Genomic DNA, 20,195 nt, shown 5'->3' on the forward strand with positions numbered 1-20,195 from the left:
AGTTTCCCAGGCAGTACCCAGGGTTCCCAAATCCCACGGTTGAGTACCTGATGGCTGTCCATGGGGTCATTCTCTTTGGTTTCCCTTTGCTGGTGGTCCTCATGGGGGGCCAGAGGAGCGGGTTCCGAGGCTGGTGTGGTACCCGCACCACCCCTGCTGAGACACAGCACCTGGTCACTGGCACTGGGGAGGCTCTCGCCTGGCACCGAGGAACTGGAGCTGCTCTGAGAGCCATCGGCCTCCTCCTCCCTGGAGTCCAGGTCTGACATATAGACCTCTGGCTCTTCGAGATCCATTTCTTCGTTTTTTAGATCCTCTGGGTCTTCTGCATAAGCCTCCAAAACTGCAGCCAGGGGAACCTCATAGTGTGGGAAATAGAAGAGGTCGTGGGGAATGACGGAAACCTTTGAGAGGGGTGGGGAGGGCTTGAAATCCAGGCCTTCTTCGCTGTGACTCCCAAGGGTCTCCAAGCTGACACGGCTGCTTGGGGGGCTGGAAGATAATTCCTCGCCCACACCCTGGAGGTCATCGTCTTCTCCCTCTTCCTCATCATGAGGACGGGTGGACTTTCTCTTGGCCTTTTCATGCACCTCTGGCTTTTTATTGGTTGGCGTGTCTTCTGGGGCTGAAGGAGAGCCTTCAGCTTCTTCTCCGGAGTCCTGGTGAGGTTCATGTTTGTCCGTCTTAACTTGAGGCTCTGGAGAATCTTTCTTTTTGTGAGCAGATTTAGTACTCCTTTTACCTCGTTTTTCAGCATGATTCTCAAAAGCCTCAGCATCCTCGTCAGGTTTTGTCTCATGAGGTGAAGGAACTTCGTTGAAAGCCTGGCTGGTAGAAGCAAAATCTACTAGGTCGCTGTTAAATTTCGAGGCTTTTAATGGGATGGCTTCAAAATAGTCTCCCTCCTCTAAAGCTTCTACGGTCATCAGGTTAACCTTGATCTCGAAGGAATCGGCCATCACAGTATCTTCTCCTGGGAGTGAAAGAGAGTGACTCTCTTCATCGTGGCGGGCTGTACTCTCTAAAGCGCCATTATAGGAGGAAGACTGAGAATTATTGACCGTGCCCTCCACCAAAAAAATGTCACCAGGGACCTTGTCAGAGGAGGATTCTGGAATCTTCAAGGACTCCTGTTTCTGTTCCTTCTCCGCAGCAACCTCAACTGCCAAGACATGTCCATCCTGCCTCAATGATTCCTTTGCCACTCTCGGGCTCCCTTCAAAGCAAAGGGACAGGTTCTTACTGCAGGAAGGATCCCTGTAGGTGTCAGTCTCAAAGTGAACTGTTTTCTTGATTGGCAAAGAGTTGGACCTCCCGCTCTCCTTTCTGGATGATAAAATGGAGGATTCTGGAGATGGCTCACTGATGTCGCTGGTCTTGCCTGGGCCCCCTTGCAGAACCTGGTCAATGATCTGGTGCATAAACTTGGTGGAGCTGTCTGACAGTGCATGGCTGGAAACACCATCCAGGCGGAATTCCTTCATGCTCTCGGGCTTGTCACAGACAAAGACTTTGGAGGGTGGTGGGTAGCTGCTTTCATGGTTAACAGTGTAGGTACGCTCCCCATTTTCAGTCAGAACGAAGACTTTGCTCTCCTGTTCAGAAGGAGTTTCTTTGATGCGAACAAAAGTGGATTCAATAGGAACTTCTTTATCTGAATTGAAAATATCTTCCTGCAAAAAAAAAGAATAACAACAACAAAAAAACACAGAGCAACATGAATAAGAAGAGGGTTTAAGTACAACCCATATCCACCTTTCCCAAAACACAAACAAAAATGGAAAAAGCCACTTCAAACCAATGCAAAGGGTTCTAAGAGGTAAATGGTTGTTCCTGCTGAAATATGAAAACATCAGATAAACAAAAAATATAAAACACCATGTTTTTTATAAAAGCTATGGATGTAAGGAATCTCAATAAACCAAGCTCTAAAGAAGGACAATCCCTTCTAAAGTGAGCAGAGGCTGTCAGCCACTTCACGCTTGAGGACCATGTTGCCTAGTCTGGGTGTGGCTTTGGAGAAGAGCTAATCCACCTGAGATAAGGAAAGGTCAGCCAAATCTTTATTGATTGTGTGGACTGGTATGAGAGAGTGAATGTGGAAGGACTCCAAACACACAAGCAATTCTCTTCATCCACACAGGGAACTGTGCTGTGTAAGAGCCAGCTGGGGGCAGGGCTAAAAAGCAGAAAATGACTTTGTGGTACAGAAGCACTTGACTCCCAATGCACTGATAGAGTGAACTGACTTCAGTCTCAAATCATTTAAAACCAGAGAGAAGAAATTAAATAAAACTGCAACACAGCTCCTATTGACTGATAGGATCAAAACAACAGCTCCTCATCTTACGCACTTGTTTGGGAAAGCACTATATTTCCTGAGGGAAAAAAATGACGTCTACTTCAACCTCTATAGTTCTTTTATATACCAAGTTGGACATAAAATAATTACAAGACATGAAGAGGCAGGAAAACGAAATCCACAATCAAGAGAAGAAATAATCACTAGATATAGACCCATATATGACCCAGAGTTGGAATTCGCAAGCAAAGACTCTAGAATAACTAATCTATGCTACAAGCAATAAAAAAAAAAAAAAAATAGTTATTCAGGCCCAAAGAACACAATCTCAGATATAAAGCCTAAAGGAGGGAATGAACAGTACTGGAAACGGTAAATACATGGTCAATATAAAAGACTACTTCAAAGTTTTCTTAAAAAGCCTACTAGCTGTTTAAAGCAAAAATAGCAAAGTATTGAGGATTAAAACATATGTAGAAGTAAATGACAATATAGTAGCAAAAATAATGGAGACATACTTTAAATATAAGTATACATACACTGAAAGGAAAAAAATGGAAAAAGTATCACATAAGCACTAATCGTAAGAAAGCTGCTACGGCTATATTCATATCAGACAAAGCACACTTCAAGACAGAGGGAAATTTTATAAAAATAAAGCAATCAAGTCATCAGGAAGATATAATAAATTGTGTCTATGCACTTAACAGCATAGCATCAACATATATAAAACAAAAACTGGCAGAACTAAGAGGAGAAATACATTCACAATCACAGTTGGAGTTTTTTTTTAACATTTCTCTCCTACATTAATTGATCAGGAAAGCAGGAAAAATCAGTATAAATATAGAATATTAGAATAGCATATTAACATATTAACAGCATAGTAAAGAATATGAGTATTCTTTAACTGCATAAGACACATTCTTTTCAAATGCATATAGCACATTTACCAAGAGAAGCCATTTGCTGGGCCAGAAAGCTAGCAACAATGTGTGGTACGTGGTCAGGGCCCAACAAATGTTTACTGAAATGAACTCACTCAGCAGAATTGTTAAGTTCACTATGTGCCTGGATAAGCTGCGAATTCTCATCTGTATTCCCCTGTAGATGTAAACAGACTGTTCTGCAATGACGCACCATGTTCTAAGCACCAGGACGACTTTCTCCAGATATTATTTCTGGCTCAATCTTTTCCCATCTGCAGTTTCTGACCTCAGCATTGGGGAGATCTGTGTCAGACTTGCTCAATTTTAGCTGTGGCTTTGACTCAGTCAAATACTGTATGTTTTAGTTGATTTCAAACTCTGACTAGAGATTAAGAGCTCAGGGCAAATGAAAGCCCCAATGCCTAGTATTTCAAAATACAGTAACAGGCCAGGAAAATTGAATTGCAAAATAATAATCACTACTTTTTTTTTTTTTTTTTTTTTTTGCTTAAAACAACAAAAACGTGTTATGTCACAGTTCTGGACATCAGAAACCCAAAACAGGCCTCAATGGACGAAAATCAAGGTATTGGCAGGGCCTGATCCCTTTCTTTTGATTTTGTTTAAATTTTTAATTGACAAATAACCATTATATATATTTATGGAGTATAATGTGATATTTTAAAACATGTATACGTTGTAAAATGATCAAATCTGAGAACTCAATACATTCGTCTCCTCAAATATTTATCATTTCTTCGTAACGAAACCAGTTAAAATCTTCTCTTTTAGACATTTTGAAATACACAGTATATTATTCTTTCTTTCTTTTTTGTAGAGATGGGGTCTCGCTTTGTTGCCCAGGCTGGTCTTTAACTCCTGGGCTCAAGCAATCCTCCCGCTTCAGCCTCCCAAAATGTTGGGATTATAGATGTGAGTCACTGGTTACATTATGATTAACTACAGTCATCTTGCTGTGCAATAGAAACACCAGAACTGATTCCTCCTATGTAACCGTAACTTTATACCCATTGATCAAGTCACCATTATTTGCTAAACATCCACCATTGTTCCAGGCACAGTACTAGGTACTTTACATAACTGTTTATTCTTCACATAACCTCGAAATGTGGGTCATAGTTCCATTTTACAGATGACACACATTCAACAGATACACATTCGATACAGATGTGTATCAGAGAGGTCAAGTCACTAGCCTGAGGTCACACAGCTCCAAGTGGAGAACTGGCAGTCCAGCCCAGGAATTCCTACTTCCAAAGCACCCTGTAAGGCGTCCATATGTGGTGCAGGGACAGGCAGGAAACACACACACAGGTGGGGGCCAGGATGAAAGCCCCGGCATGGAGGATCCTGGGAAGCTCTTCTGTACAAAATGGAGCCCCAGTTTCAGCTGCATGTTGTAAGGGAACCAAGAGCCTGAACTTTGGAAACACAGAGGGGCCAAACCCCAGCTCTGTGCGTGGTAGCTGAGTGACTATGGAGAGGTCCTTAAGCCTCTTTGAGATGCTTATTTTCGTTTATAAAAGAGGATTATGATACTGAGCCATGCTGGATTGCAGGAATGGCAGGCAGCCCAGAGACACAGGGGCAAGGCAGCCAGCTAGAAAAGCAGCTCCCCTCTCCTGCAAGCATCCTTTAACCCTTTATGCTTTCTTTTTTTCTGTCTGGTACTCATAACTACCCGAAGTTATGTTTTTGCTGACTTGTAACTGTTTCCTTTACTAGAACAAACCTCCACAAGGCCAGGGACCTCAGCCATCTAGTTTATTTCTGAGTCCCCTAAGCCAGGGGCAAGGGTTCAGTCAATTACTAAAGGATTCAAGAAAAGGCTGTCATTGCTGTCATTATTATCAGCTCGCGGTTGTGCATGGGTTGGGTGGGAGTTCAACAGGGCCAGGACAATTTCTAAAAGGTCTGATTCTGCGCCCAAAAAAACTCTGTCACCAAGTATAATCTGGAATTCTGAAAATAAAAAGTCAGGCTTTTCTTTTCTTTTTTTTGAGACAGAGTCTTGCTCTGTTGCCCAGGTTGGAGTGCAGTGGCGTGATCTCGGCTCACTGCAAGCTGTGCCTCTCTGTTTCACGCCGTTCTCCTGCCTCAGCCTCCCGAGTAGCTGGGATTACAGGCGCCTGCCACCACAGACTAATTTTTTATATTTTCCGTAGAGACGGGGTTTCACCATGTTAGCCAGGATGGTCTCGATCTCCTGACCTCATGATCCGCCTGCCTTGGCCTCCCAAGTAAGGCAGGCTTTTCAATGATCATTGTCTTTTATGATTTTTAACACTGATAAAAATCTGGTAGATGCTAACATGTTCCATCTGACATCTAAAAAAATCAAGAAGCAGATCCATTTTATAAGTAAGCATCTTTTATAATCTTAATAAAGTTTGTCATGGGAAGAGGTTTGTGAGAGGCGTCACTTTCCATCCTGCTTTGAAACTTAACACATGTTACATATAAATAGTTCCACCCTTATTTGAGGTTTTGCTTTCCGAGGTTTCAGTCACCCATGGTCAACTGTGGTCTGAAAATCTTAAATGGAAAATTCCAGAAATAAACAATTCCTAAGTTTCAAACGGCGTGCTGTTCTGAGTAGTGGGATGAAATCTCTCACCATCCTGCTCTGTCCTGCCTGGGACTTGACTCGTTCCTTTGTCTAGCGTATCCACGCCATCTATGCTACCCATCCATCACTCACTCAGTAACTGTCTGGATGATCAGAGATCAGTCGTCATGATATCAAAGGGCTTGTGTTCACATAACCTTTATTTTACTTAATAAAGGCCCCAAACTGCAAACGTAATGATGTTGGCCCATGGTTATAATTGTTCTATGTAACTATTAGTTGTTGTTAATCTCTTTCTGTGCCTAAGTTATTAATTAAACTTTATCGTAGGTAGGTATGTATAGGAAAAAAATGAAAAAATGGTATATATAGGGTTCGGTACTATCCAAGGTTTCAAGGATTGACTGGGGGTCTTGAACTGTATCCCCTGCATATGAGGGAGGACTGCTATCATTCTGAAATTAAAATGTGGTAAGGCCGTGCTCAAGGGACTTGGGAGCAACTGGCAATTTTGACTGCTACTTATACAGAGCAACGCTGCCCACGTCCCTGCCTTGTCTGATGGCCAGCAGATGGAAATGTATGGTGTCTGAATTAAAGGTAAGAAAAGCAAACATACGGCTTCCAACTCTGGAAAGCGTTCTAGAAACTGTGCCACGTAAGTCACGATAGACTGCTCATCCGGTGTGTCAACCATGATGTCTGTCGAGAGAGAGACAGGAATTAGCAGGAGATACAAACACACATGCTTTCGATAGTATTCCCGGATGCCTGATGGGGAAGAATCCCAAAGATCATTGAGGGTTTTTTCTCTTTATTTGCCACTTGAGGAACTTTAGGCTCAAAGAGGGTGAATCACTTGACTGAAATCTCACAGCTGGCTGAAGAACAGAGAAGCAAGAATACAGAATCTAGGGCTTCTTATTCCCCAAATTCTGTCCCTTCTTCCTTGCTGTTTTAGTCCCTTCTACAGCGAGCAGCCAGCTCACTGCTGGTTCCATGGGCAAGGACGGTGAACCAGGCAGACTACATATGGTACAGGGAGTCCTACGTTAGCCTAACCCACGTGGAAGGCAACTTCACAGAGACAGCCAAACCATTTAAACAGGCATGGACTCTTCTCCTCTGTCATTCTGCTAATGAAACCTGGTCCTTAAGGAAATAATCTGGGATGCACATCGAGCTTTATTTAGTAAGATGTTCACTGTGATGTTGTTACATACAAAAGGAAATATTTCAGAAACAACCTAAATGTCTACCAGTAGTGAAAGAGCTAAGTACATTTTTTTTTTTCTTTTTTTTTGGAGACAGTCTGGCTCTGTCACCCAGGCCAGAGTGCAGTGGCACGATCTCAGCTCACTGCAACCTCCGCCTCCTGGGCTCAAGCGATTCTCCTGCCTCAGCCTCCTGAGTAGCTGGGATTACAGACTGTGCTACCACGCCCAGCTAATTTTTGTATTATTAGTAGAGATGGGGTTTCACTATGTTGGCCAGGCTGGTCTCGAACTCCTGACCTCAGGTGATCCACCCACCTCGGCCTCCCAAAGTGCTGGAATTACATGCGTGAGCCACCACGCCTGGCCACTAAGTACATTTTACTATGCCCACTAGATGAACTATTATGCAGCCAATAAAAATATATAATAATACATTGTAGCAGTACGTAAAATACTTATGACATAATGTTAAATAAAAAAGCACAAAATTATACATACAGTAAATGATACCAATTATGTAAAAATACAATTAGAGGCATATAAAATATTGGAAAAATATCCATATGATCTGAGTGGTAGAAATACAGGAGACAAAATCTTCATTAGATTTTTCTGTATTTTCCAGATTTTCTACATGGGACAGCAAGTGGTACATTTGTAAAAAAAATTATTAGAAAGAAAGAGAGAACCACTGCTACCTTCTGGTTCCAGGAGCCTGGGGATGTGCAGGGCATCCTGTGCGATGCTGAAGGCCTTCTCCAGATTTTCACGTGTGGAATTTTCCAGGGCCTGTTTCATGTCCACTAGGCTGGGGTCAATGGCCTTAATCACGGCCAGGAAAGCCAGCCCACTCCTCCAGCTGCCTGCAAAGTCCTGCACCGCCACGCCATACCTGAAGGAGACACAGCAGCGGCAGCCGGGTTGCTGGTTAGGAAACAGACTCAAAGGAACAAGGTCAGCATGCAGCAGCTGCGTGGGTTTCTGAGTGGGGCAGAGCTGCCGACCTTGCCAGGTGAAGATGCCTTGGTCCCTGAGCATGGGAGAGCTGCCCTGAACCACTCACATTTCCATTTCCAGCCAAATGGAGTAGGAGGGTATACATCGAACAAAGAGGCGAAATAGGACCCTGGGTTCCCCAATTCCCAGACACATAAAGGACCAACTGTATAGACCATTCCTTGTATCAGTGACATTGAAAACATAACAAGGACGTGCTGGGCCATAAAAATGGAACCGGAAAGACACAAGTTTGTGCCTCAGCTGTCCCCTGTGCTTCTAGTGCCATGGCCTTGGGCAAGCCAACGAGCTCTCTGAGCCTCAAACTCCACACAGTGAACTTGCTGGGGCTTCTGTGGGGAAAGTCAAGCCTGGCCCCAGAAGAATGGCCATGTCATAGGGTCAACCTAATATGCAACGTTGGGAGCCCAAGAAAGCCACTCACTAAATGACAGCTACTATTATCAGTAATAGAAATAAAAGCATCATTGTAAAAGTGGGGGCAGAGAGCTTTCATTCTATTTTGTAAAATGGAGGCTGCCTCAATTTTTAAAAGTAAAAGTGAAGGACAAAAGAGGAGAGAATCCTGCCAGGCACTAATTTCCTTTAGAATCCATCCTGTGACTCCACCAATCCCTCAACCGTGGTCAATGAACTCTCTTAAAACAACAACAACAACAACAACAACAACAACAACAACAACAAAACCCAAGCACCTATTTAGAAATTATTTAAGACCCAAAAGAAGTTGCAAGCACAGTACAGAGAGTCCCTATTGTTTCCCCAGCTTCCTCCAGTGACAGCATCTTATGCTACCAGGGTATGTTATCCAAACCAGAACACCAACATTGGTCCAAGATAATTATTAATTAAGCTATAGACTGCATTTGATTTTCACATTTTCACAGGTGTTAATTTTCATGAGGGTGGTGTACAGATTAATGTAACCACCACAACAGAGAAACAGAACTGTCCCATCACCCCAAGACACTTCCTCTCCCTTACAGTCACATCCTCCTTCTACCCTAACCCCTGACAATGAACCCTTTTTTGGTTGGTTTGTATGTAAACAACATTTAATGGTGGTTCACAATTGTCAGTTTCAATCTACTCCGTGTGATCTCTCCATCAAAACTCTAAAGGTCCAGCCTCTCTTCCCTCTTTTATTTCCACACACAGGGGAGAAAGGAATCAATATTTGTGACATGCTTAACATGGGCTAGCACTGTGCAAGGTGCTCTTTCATGGATTTCATGGATTTCGCCTAATTGTCCTGGAAGGCAGTGAGTGATAGGATACCATTTGCAGCTGGGGCTTGGAAAAGTAAATGATTTACCAGGATCTCAACCAGTCTGCATGTTGAGGAGCTGGGGCAGCCCCAAGTTGGTTAGGTTTCCACCACACTGGTCTGGCATGTGTGCCCATGGCCCAGGGGCTGTGGGCTGCTACTGGTAAAAAGGCCTGATACAAAACTGCTCAAATCACTCTGCCGCTGGCGTAGGGAGAAACAGGGCCGGAACTTGGCTCCAGTTGCCGTCTCGATCTTGGAAGATCCGACCTAACTTTGAGTACGTTACAGCCTTTATTATTACTATCTTTAAAGTAGGTACAGACTCTGGAAGACACCCTGAAGCTTAAATGCATACAAGTCATTAGAATCCAAGAGACATGCCCATTTTGGGAGACAACATGATGAAAGTCCCTCTGATTTGTATTCAAATCTTCTCATCAGCTTTATGCAAACCAAACATTCCGCAAACTGCATTTTGTGTGTGTACTACAAAACCAAAAAAAATGCAGTGTTTCTTGTTCTGATATTTATTTATTTATTTATTTATTTTTGAGACGGAGTCTTGCTCTGTTGCCCACACTGGAGTGCAGTGGCGCAATCTCAGCTCACTGCAAGCTCTCCCTCCCGGGTTCACGCCATTCTCCTGCCTCAGCCTCCCGAGTAGCTGGGACTACAGGCGCCCGTCACCACGCCCGGCTAATGTGTTGTATTTTTAGTAGAGACAGGGTTTCGCCGTGTTAGCCAGCATGGTCTTGATCTCCTGACCTGGTGATGCACTCGCCTCAGCCTCCCAAAGTGCTAGGATTACAGGTATGAGCCACCACGACTGTCCCCCTTGTTCTGATATTCTATATGAAGCAATGGGCACATACATAACTGGCACCTTAATACATACTAGTTCTCCTTTCTTCTGCCTGAAAGCAGCTAGTTAAATGAAGTGGCATGGGGAGAGGGGCTGCAGCTTACTTTCTCGTTTTCCTCTGCACCCACGCCAACAGGGCTTTGATGGCCTTCCTCTGGTCTTTCACGGATATTGCCACGCTCCTCTCTGCAGTAGGTGTGGGTGGGAAGGATGAGTCTGAGTCTGTGCCTCCTGAGCCAGGGGACAAGCTGGAAGATGGAGAGTTTCTGCTGAGGTTGCCTGTGAGCTCCTTAATCTGGAAGGAAAATGGCATTTCAGACCCTAGCAACAGACCCACCCTCTCAGCAACAGACCCACCTTGTCTGGCGGGTGGCCACATGAACCGTGGCTGGAGGGAACAGCTCATGCAGAATTGGTTCTCTGAATGCCGAGAAACCTTTTCTGATGGCTGTGGCAGGGGACAGGCAGTACTTGCGATGGCCTGTCCATTTCTTGTGGCTTGTGGTGCCCGTAATTACACTATACGGGGAGGACTATCTTTTCCTGGAGTCTTTCCAGCTCCAGCCAGCACTTCGTACCAGGTCTTCCTGACTCGACTCGACCACCCCTTTCCTCTCACTGCCCATCACTCCCAGACTTCACGGAGCTCTTTCAAGCCCCACTGCCTCTGCTCATCCTGCCCTTGCTGCCTCCATGTCCCTTCCCTCCGTGAACTCCTCTCACGAGGACTTCTGTAAGATATGCCGAACCCCAGGCTCTACACCAGAGCTGTTAGAATCAGAATCTGTTTCAATACCACTCTTAGGCAATTCACACACACAGTAGGTTAAGTCTAACTTAGTTTGAAGGATGAGTAAGGAGGTCTAGCGTACTCCTACTCATCCTTCAAAACCCAGCTCTGGTGTCACTTCTTCCAGGAAGCTTTCCTTACTCCACTCCCCCATCTGAGCTAGCTGCCCCTGCTTGGAGCTCTAGCATCACCTTCTGCCATATAGGATTGACTTGTCTGTGATCCCAAAGGGTCATGAGGAAAGGGCCTTTTACTTTAAGCACCTGGCACCTTGGAGAAACTCAAAAGATATTTGTTCAATACATAAATGAAGCCCTAGGGCGGTGGATTTAAGTTCTTGACTTTTACTACATCTTCAGGATGTTTCCAGAATCTCTGAGGAAGTTTAATAACAGATAGCAGTAATTGAAGCACACATATAACACATGGTGGCTGCTGCTTCTTATTTCTTCTTCTTCTTCTTCTTTTTTTTTTTTTTTTTTGAGACAGGATCTCATTCTGTTGCCCAGGCTGGAGTGCAGTGGCAGGATCATGTCTCATTATAGCCTTGAACTCTCAGGCTCAAGTAATTCTCCAAACTCAGCCTTCCAAGTAGCTGGGACTACAGGCACACACCACTATGCCTGGCTAATTTTATTTTTTGTAGAGATGGGGTCTTGCTCTGTTTCCAGGGCTGATGTTGAACTCCTGGGCTCAAGTGACCCTGCCGCCATGGCCTTTTCCCAAAGTTCTGGGATTGCAGGCGTGAGCCACTGGGCCCAGCCCACATGGCTTCTTTTGATGCTCTCCACCTAGTATGACCACTGCTCCCATTTCACAGACACAGAAACTGAGGCTCAGAGAGAGAGAGTCTTTTTTTTTTTAAGTTCAGGGTTCACCCAGAACAGGAACTACTGTCTCCAGACCTTGTTTGTGCTCATGCTTCTCTGAAATGCAGGCATTGAGCCAAAATCCCAAGCAAATCACGCCCAGGTGGATCACTTTCACTCTTGGGAGGGTAATCGAACAGCAAACCACAAGTTTCCATTCCAAAAGCAAGTGGGCTCTAGAAAATGAGATACCAGCTCTCTCCTGACAGGGAAATGAACTTCAGCACAATTTAAAATGTTATCTTCTGATGGGTTGATGGGTGCAGCAAACCACCATGGCACGTGTATACCTATGTAACAAACCTGCACGTTCTGCACATGTACCCCAGAACTTAAAGTTTAATAATAAAAATAAAATAAAAATAAAACGTCATCTTCTTATCACAGATAAGAAGATCCAGTTCTTCCTCTATCACAGATCCAGTTCTTCCTCTATAAAATCTGCATTTTCAATTAGAGGCTGAAGTTGCAAAGAAGGGAACAATAAGGTCTCGCCTGTTATTCTTCTTCCTCAGGCATCTTTAGTACAAGCTCTTTAATCATCTCTAAGGAACACTGAGTGATTTCAGCAAAGTAACTCTACCAAGTTCCATTTTTGGTCAGGAGTATTTCCCTAGTTCTTGCAACACTTTAGAACAAAGTTATTTTTTGAAGTAAGTATTTAACTCTTCCAGTCCCAAGAGGATGACTATTCTCTTCTAGAGAACTCACACCACTTTTAAAATCACAGGGACTGTAGCAACCAGATTTTTCTGGTGATTTTTCAGTGAGTAGAAAAGATAAAATCTGCCATAAACTAAGTCTCACTGCCTCCTTCGATCTGGCCCCACTCTATTCTGCGGCGCTCAGCAGACACAAGATCATGATTGTGTGTTTTGGAAAGGAAATGATCTTACCTGGAAGAAGAGGATTATGTTCCATATCAGCCCAAGAACCAAAGAAGGGTTGCCATCTGCTATTTCTGCTGCATCGATGCTAACCAGTTTTACCTGGAGGGAAGCAATTTATGAACTTAAAGGGGGGTGTCCAGGGAGGATAACACATGTTATTTTCTGGTTCTCTGTGTGTGTGTGTGTGTTTGCATAAGCCTGTTTTTCTTACTTACCCTGCCATTCTCAAGGACACTCAGCATGCAAAAGTGTATTTAATTAACACATACATAGCACTTACCATGTGTAGCCTCTATTCTAAACTCCTTACAAATATTAACTCATTTTACACTCACAATAAACCTATGATGTAGGTGTATTAGTCCGTTCTCATGTTGCTGCAAAGATACTACCCGAGACTGAGTAATTTATCAAAGGAAAGGGGTTTAATGGACTCCCCACATGGTTGGGGAAGCCTCACACTCATGGTGGAGGGTGAAGGGGAAGCAAGACACATCTCACATGGCGGCATGCAAGAGAACGTGTGCAGGGGAACCGTTCCCTTTATAAAACCATCAGATCTCAGGAGGCGTATTCACTATTACGAGAACAGCACGGGGAAGACCTGCTCCCCTGATTCAATGACCTCCCACCAGGTCTCTCCCACGACACTAGGGAATTATGGGAGCTACAATTCAAGGTGAGATTTGGGTGGGGACACAGCCAGACCATATCAGTAGGTACTTCTATTGTCCCTCCAGTTCAGATGAGGGAATTTCAGAGAGGTTAAATATAACATGCCCAGCATCACACAGCTGGTAAGGTTTCAGTCATTCTTTTCCAAGAGAGACGGAAAATGTCCGGTAGGTCTGTCTGCTACACAAACACCACCACACCTGGATTTAGCACGTCCTTGGAACGAACACAGAGCACCGACATGAGCAATCATGGACGGTGGGTGGGTGAGTTGACTGCTAATTAGAAATAGTAGACTGGGATAAGGTTTATGCCCAGGGTTTCTGTACCATTAGAAAATACCCCACTGATGAGTTGAAACGTGCCTCCTGTAGAAACACTTAGCTAAGGTCTTATCTATGTATTTAACTATGTTCTGACCACAGAATGATGCTCTTGGTAAATCCCTAAGGCCAACCTGGCATCTGGACCACCAGCATCTGCATCACTTGGGACCCCTGTATTAGAAATGCTCATTCTCCCCTATGCCTACAGAATCAGAAACTCTGTGGGTGGGCCCAGAAATCTGCATTTTAACAAGTGCACCAGGTGATTCCAGCGCATGCTCGGGTTTGAGGATCACTGCCCTAAGTCATCAGTTCATTCCACGAACAAAATCTAAGCACTGGACACAGACTGGGGGCTCTGCAGACCTCTCTAAAAAGGGCCAGAGAATAAATATTTAAGGCTTTTCAGGCAACACTGGTGTCTGTCACATTTGTTTCTTCTTTCTTAACAACCCTTAATAAAGCAAAAGTCATTCTTCAGGAGAAAGACAGGAGAAATAAAGTCAAGATACACTATCAGGTCCACACTGCAAAATTCTGCCTGGCAGACTGGGGAAAGAGAACCTGAAAAAAGCATCTCATACAAAACCTTTTTCTTTCTCCTCTATTTCTTTTCTCTCTCTCTTCCCCTCAAGGCTTTTTAACCTGTCTGACATGGGTCTCTGATCCTGAGTTCGTCATGGGTTTCCGACAACACCAATCAGTTAGGCCTGGGCTTGCCTAATCGAGGGAGAGTTCTGGGTTCCCTAGCTGCAGCCTGTTTTGAGGGCAGATGCCAAGAATATAATTCAGACAACACAGGCTCATCACTGGCAGGTCGGAGGCCAGGAAGGAAGCTGTCAATACTGTGAATAACACAGTCGATCAAATTCAGGTTCAATACTGCGTCCACATTCATCACGAGCACACGTCCTGCATGACGGATCACCCATGAGAACTCGCCTGCTCGTCTCCTAAGCCTCTGCTCTGACAGCTCCTTCTGTTTCTGTGGCTTTACTGAGCACATTCCAGTCCAGGGGAACCAAAGCTGCTAGTCAACTTGATCACCCCCGCCTTCCCTTTCACCTGGGGGAGGCCCACATGGCAAATGACAGCTGTGGCCCTCTAAGCTGAGGTTTCAAAGTGAGGAGACAGAGCTGCCTCGTAGGAATGCCATAAACACCATGGTGCACCATCCCAACAGGGGAAGGGCAGGGCTGAGCAGGGAGCCGCTGGCTCTTGGGAGGACCATTTAGAGAATAAAACCCTCCTGAGGTGCCTAGTTCCCTCAGAGAACTGGGCTGAGAGAAGGTAGTGATTGCAGGCAGTACAAGGTCCCAAAGAGCAGATATTTCCAAAGACTGTGGCTTGGGTGCCCAGCCGCCATTTTGTTTTTGGTGGTGAATAAAAAAGTTAACAGCCAGACTTCAGTTAAGAGCTTCAGGGACAATGTTTTCCTCCTCTTGTTCCTCGTAACTCAGCTGGTTTTGCCAGACTGAAAACAAGCGGGACCAACTGGTTTATGGAAATATCCCCTCTCCCTCCTCAGCTGGGATAAGGTGGTATCACACCTAGTTATGGCATGTCGGGGATAACTCAGGGGCCTGCTGAGTCATAACGGCCATCCTGAGAATGGAGAGTGCTTTTCACAGGTCAGTTCCTTTAGTGTTCACAATATGCCCATTTTAGAGATGAGGAAGCTCAGGCTTAGAGAAGTTGAATAACTTGCAAGTCACAGAGCTGGTCCTGTGGGGCAGCCCATCTCTGACATGGGCATAAAACTGTGCTCTGAGGCGCGATGAAATGTCCTCCCTGCTGAGCCGCCCCTAACCGCGTGTGAAGAACGTGGAGCACAGTTCCAGGCACAGAAAAAGCTCATTGGAGTCTAGAAAGTTACATCAAGATAGGGAGAATTTTGTACTTTTTTTCCCCCTGGCTCATTTAGCCCCCCTCTTCCCCTTTTTCTCCCATATTCTAAGTTTCAAGAGAAAGTTTTACACTCGGACATGCTCGCCATACTCTTATTCAAGGGAATGAAGGAGAAAACGTGAACTAAGTTATAAATATCTGAGCCAGTCAGCCGCTCTGCCTTTCCACGACTGAACGTCCATCAGAGTTTTAATCCTGATGGCTGCAAAGTGGGTGGGCATGGAGTCAGGGACTGTGTTCCCAACGAAGGGGTCATCTGAGTGATTTCTGTGAAATTTAAACTTAATTTAATCTGACCATTTTAGATCAGTCCCCATCTCACGCTTCTCTTGCGACCAGCACTGAACTTCAAATGACATCCTTTTCCTAACAGGACAAGCTTGTGTTAGCAGGATGTGCTTCAAACACTTACATTGCTATCTTCCAAAAACTTAAGTGCTTTTGCTATGTTGTTCAACCGAAAAATGCGATGCGACGAGGATTTGTATTCATGCAGCTATAAAACAGAACAGAACAAAACAAGCACATTAAACCCACACAGGCACTTCACAATGCCCAGCGGTGCCGCTCGGTGTGCTTTGCTTTTTTCACATCAATTTCAAGAAAAAGCTCACAACTAAAACCCACCTGGAATGCATCCAAACTCACACAGGTGCCTCTCAGGACATACAAATGTGACATCAGAGAGCTCTCAAAGGTCAGCCTTATTTACAGTACTTGGGATTTAACTCACTGAAGTTGGTGAGTTCGGGGGAACCAAAGTGGGTCAACAAGGGACAAATTTGTCAATTTTTTCTCTGGGACCCAGCTCCTGGCTTGTTAGATTCCTCCCTTCTCCTGAGACCCTTGTTAATATGTTCGCTTCCCTGAACTGCTGCTTGTGTTAGGACAGGGAGCATTGGCTGCCAGCATCACTGCTCAGCTGCTAAATCATCCAGCCAAGGTCCTCCCCAGTGGCGGCAGATGTTTCTGTTTTCTAGCCAAGAGTTTTGTGGACAGTTATCCCAGGTCGAAAGAGAGAAAGAGGCAGAGAGATGTCTGCGGAAGCTAAAACTCTGACAACATTAGCTCTACATACCAGGAATGTCATCACAGCCAACTCACCCTGAACTGAACCGCATCGATGCTCCTCCAGGTTGGGGGAAGACTGCATTACAAGGCAAACCAGTGGGTCAGTTCTACCAGGTGTGAAGTGCCAGGCCACACTCATGGGCAAGTGGAGGACTGTTCTTGGCTGGGTTACAGAATCAAAGACTGCCCGTGGAGGCCCACCAAGGACACAGTAGCTGGTGACCAGGGCTCTGGCAATAAAGTGGGGAGCCTGCATTGCTGGGAGCATAAACAAGGGACTAGAAGGTACTTTTTCAGGAAGTCCTTTGGGGACCCTGCTCATGGCGAGATCCTCTAAGAAACCAAATACTGTGGAGAATTCATCACATAATATTGCATAGCCCTCTGCGGGCGCTGCTAATAGGTATCTTGTGTTTTGCCACTGGGAAAGCAAAGGTGGGAGGGTTAAGGGGTCTGATAAGATACCAGCTACATTATATCTGAGAAGAGAAGCAGGGACTCTTGACTATAGACCTACAGTTAAGGACAGACCCAGGACATTCTGTGCCAGCTGAGCTATGGTTTGGTAGAGTCGTGACCCCATTGTTGCACCTTTGTGTTAGGTACAATGGGTTGCCAAGGCCAAATCAAACACTGGATTCTGGAACAGGCTTTCTCAACCCTGACACTTCTACCATTCTGGGCTGGATCAGTTTGCCCCCTCATGGAACATTTCATCATGTCTGGGAGCTTGTTAGCTGTCACACATGGGGGTGATACTGTTATTTAGCAGTTAGATACTAAATGTCCTGTAATGCACAGGACATCTTCCCACAACAAGAAACTATCTGACCCAAATGTCAACAGTGCCAAGGCTGAGAAACTCTGCTATCTGTGAAGAGAGCAAGGGCCAATCTGCACACAGCAGACGGATACAACACGGAGAAGTCTGGCTAATGTCCAAAGTGGAATGAACGTCAAGACCAGCTGGCTCAACTTCAATCATACTTAAAAGAATGTTCTAGAAGCCAGCAGTTCTAGTTTTAGCCTTAGGGTGGTTGATAAAAGGCCTTTTTCTTCCAATGTTTCCAATTCTTAGCGATCATTCTAGTTTATATAATGGCTGGCTGGCTAAATTTTAACTGTTTAGTTCTAAACTTAAGCCTTAACAGACTCACAGAAAACACTAGGCATTTATTTTCTAAAATACATTGACTTAAAAAATAAAAAGTACTAGTTCGTTCCACACGATTATATGGCTCGTAGGCACTAATGAAAAAAGTCACCGCTTCAGAGTTTCTTAGTATAGGGTATGTCCAGGTATTTGTGTTGAAAAGAAAACCTCAACAGCGTTTTCCTTTGCATTTTCTTTCTTTCTGACCCTGCTGTAACATACGTACCAGATTCCGCCCAGACAGGACTTCTAACAAAGCCATTAGGATTTTGCCATCTTGTATATCGATGAATAAATCTTTAACTTCCAGAGGTGGGTTGCACTTTGAAAGAGAAGGGAAGAAAGTAGCCAATTAGCAACCTGTGTAATCCACAAAGCTATTTTCAGAGATGCAGCTTTCTGCTCAAGAGAAAACTTCCAAACATCCTGCTCTGTTTACAGGTAGAAACGCCCATCCAAGGCGGTAGCAGGCCCATCCCCCTGGAGGTGACACCCGGGCAGCAGGGCACAGCCACTTGGCAGGAAGGCTGCAGAGAAGATTCACCAACAGGCGGCTGATCAAACAAGTGACCCTTGGGGGCCCTTCAAACCGAAGATCTCAGATCCCAAGTTTAGATCACATCCACACGCTTAAGGGCAGAAAGAAATGGCATATCTTGACTATATTCTTCTGTAGAATAAAATAATTCTATGAGGGCTTATGTGAAATTACCTAGTGCAAGCCCTTCATTTTATTTTATTTATTCATTTGTTTTTTGTTTTTTTTTTTTTTTGAGACAGAGTCACACTCTGTTACCCAGGCTTAGGAGTGCAGTGGCACAGTTTCGGCTCACTACAACCTCCACCTCCCGGGTTCAGGTGATTCTCCTGCCTCAGCCTCCCGAGGAGCTGGGATTACAGGCACCTGCCACCATGCCCAGCTAATTTTTGTAGTTTTAGTAGAGACGGGGTTTCACCGTGTTGGCCAGGCTGGTCTCCAACTCCTGACCTCAGGTGATCTGCCCACCTCGGCCTCCCAAAGTGCTGGGATTACAGGCATGAGCCACTGCGCCTGGCCGCCCTTTACTTTAGACTGGGGAAACTGAGGTTCAAAGAGGATGAGTGATAGTCGCAGCATTTGGTCAAGCTAGCTGTTCGGTATTGTCCTGTTTCCTGTATCCGGCCACAAGGGCCGAACACTATCGCACCCTAGATCCACATGGCAATGACAAGACCCTGGCCAGTTACTCTCCAGGCTTCAGTCCGGTGTCAGTCGGGCTCCTCCATCTCCAAGACTGCTTTAGTCTTCAAAAGTGTGCCCTCCTGAGGTGCCCGTCATTGCTTCACCAAGATTTAGACCAAATTTGGAGGTGGTGGGACCCTTACCAGGGGAAGCCAGGAAAGGGGGCTGGTGTGTGAGAATTGGCTAGGAGGGCGGGCGGCTGGCAGGATGCAGCTGACCTGCTGAATGGCTCAATGGTTGGGTGAAGGGAAGGATCCTTTCTTCACCCCACGTGTGTAGGCTCACTAGGAACTCAAAGGTTCAGAGGTCGATTTACATGTTCATGTATATGTGTATGTGTATTTATATGTTTAGGTACAAAAGCAATTCAAGTTCATTATTACAAATCAAACTCATTAAAGTTGTACCAAAAAAAAAAAAAAAAAAGCTGCACGCTACTCCTCTATTCCTCCACAAAATCCAACTTGCTGAGATAAATCAACATTGCACCTCTCACATGAGCCAATGAAAAGCAAGGCTATTAGACATACCTGCGTTCAAAGCCAAGTTCTACCTTGACAGCAACTTGGCCTTGGGCATGTTCTTTAACCTCCCTGGGCCTAACCTGACCTTGCACACTTGCACAAAGACAGTGTATTTGTCTGCAATGTCAGGTGAGGAATCTGGTCCTCGTCAGAGGGCTGGGCTGGAATGCAGTGAGATCATGCAGGTAGGGAGCCTGGCACAGCACCCACCTGCCCAGCCCAGTACCACCTGCTGACTGCTAAGTGGCTTCCTGCCTGCAGAGCCTTGGATGCCCTCCTCAGGAAGACATTTCATTCAGAAGGTGTATGCCTTGTGGCCATCAGTGGAAGGGAGATGTCCTCAGTTGGCGGCCCCTTCGTAGTGAACGGCTCTTGAAACATCTTCTCTCTGCCCCACTCTCTCATTTTCTGGGTTCCCTGGGTCAGTAAACAGAAGCCCCAGCCTCAGTTCCCATAGACTACTTCCTTCTCCCTAAGGGAAAACGCAATTCCCTAAACAGGATCTGGAGTGTGGAGGGGGGCCTGGGAAGGAAAACAGACAGAAGTGCCCTGGGCTTTCCTCTCTGGGCCTAGACCTGGA

General features: G+C 45.1%; 1 protein-coding gene across 2 annotated transcripts in view; it reads right to left on the bottom strand.

The window, feature by feature from the left end:
• The window catches only part of CLMN (calmin), a 135,906-nt gene that overhangs the window by 16,136 nt on the left and 99,575 nt on the right, over positions 1–20,195 (bottom strand). For both annotated transcript variants that reach the window (XM_007987732.3, XM_037984458.2), the window contains exons 3-9: positions 18,096–18,191; positions 16,058–16,141; positions 12,743–12,835; positions 10,292–10,482; positions 7,737–7,930; positions 6,441–6,523; positions 48–1,673 (exon numbers count right to left, since the gene is read on the bottom strand). In XM_007987732.3, the coding sequence (XP_007985923.3) occupies positions 48–1,673; positions 6,441–6,523; positions 7,737–7,930; positions 10,292–10,482; positions 12,743–12,835; positions 16,058–16,141; positions 18,096–18,191 (2,367 nt within the window). The remainder of the gene's footprint in view (positions 1–47; positions 1,674–6,440; positions 6,524–7,736; positions 7,931–10,291; positions 10,483–12,742; positions 12,836–16,057; positions 16,142–18,095; positions 18,192–20,195) is intronic.

This window comes from Chlorocebus sabaeus, chromosome 24 (genome assembly GCF_047675955.1).
Source record: "Chlorocebus sabaeus isolate Y175 chromosome 24, mChlSab1.0.hap1, whole genome shotgun sequence".
Classification (NCBI taxonomy): domain Eukaryota; kingdom Metazoa; phylum Chordata; class Mammalia; order Primates; family Cercopithecidae; genus Chlorocebus; species Chlorocebus sabaeus.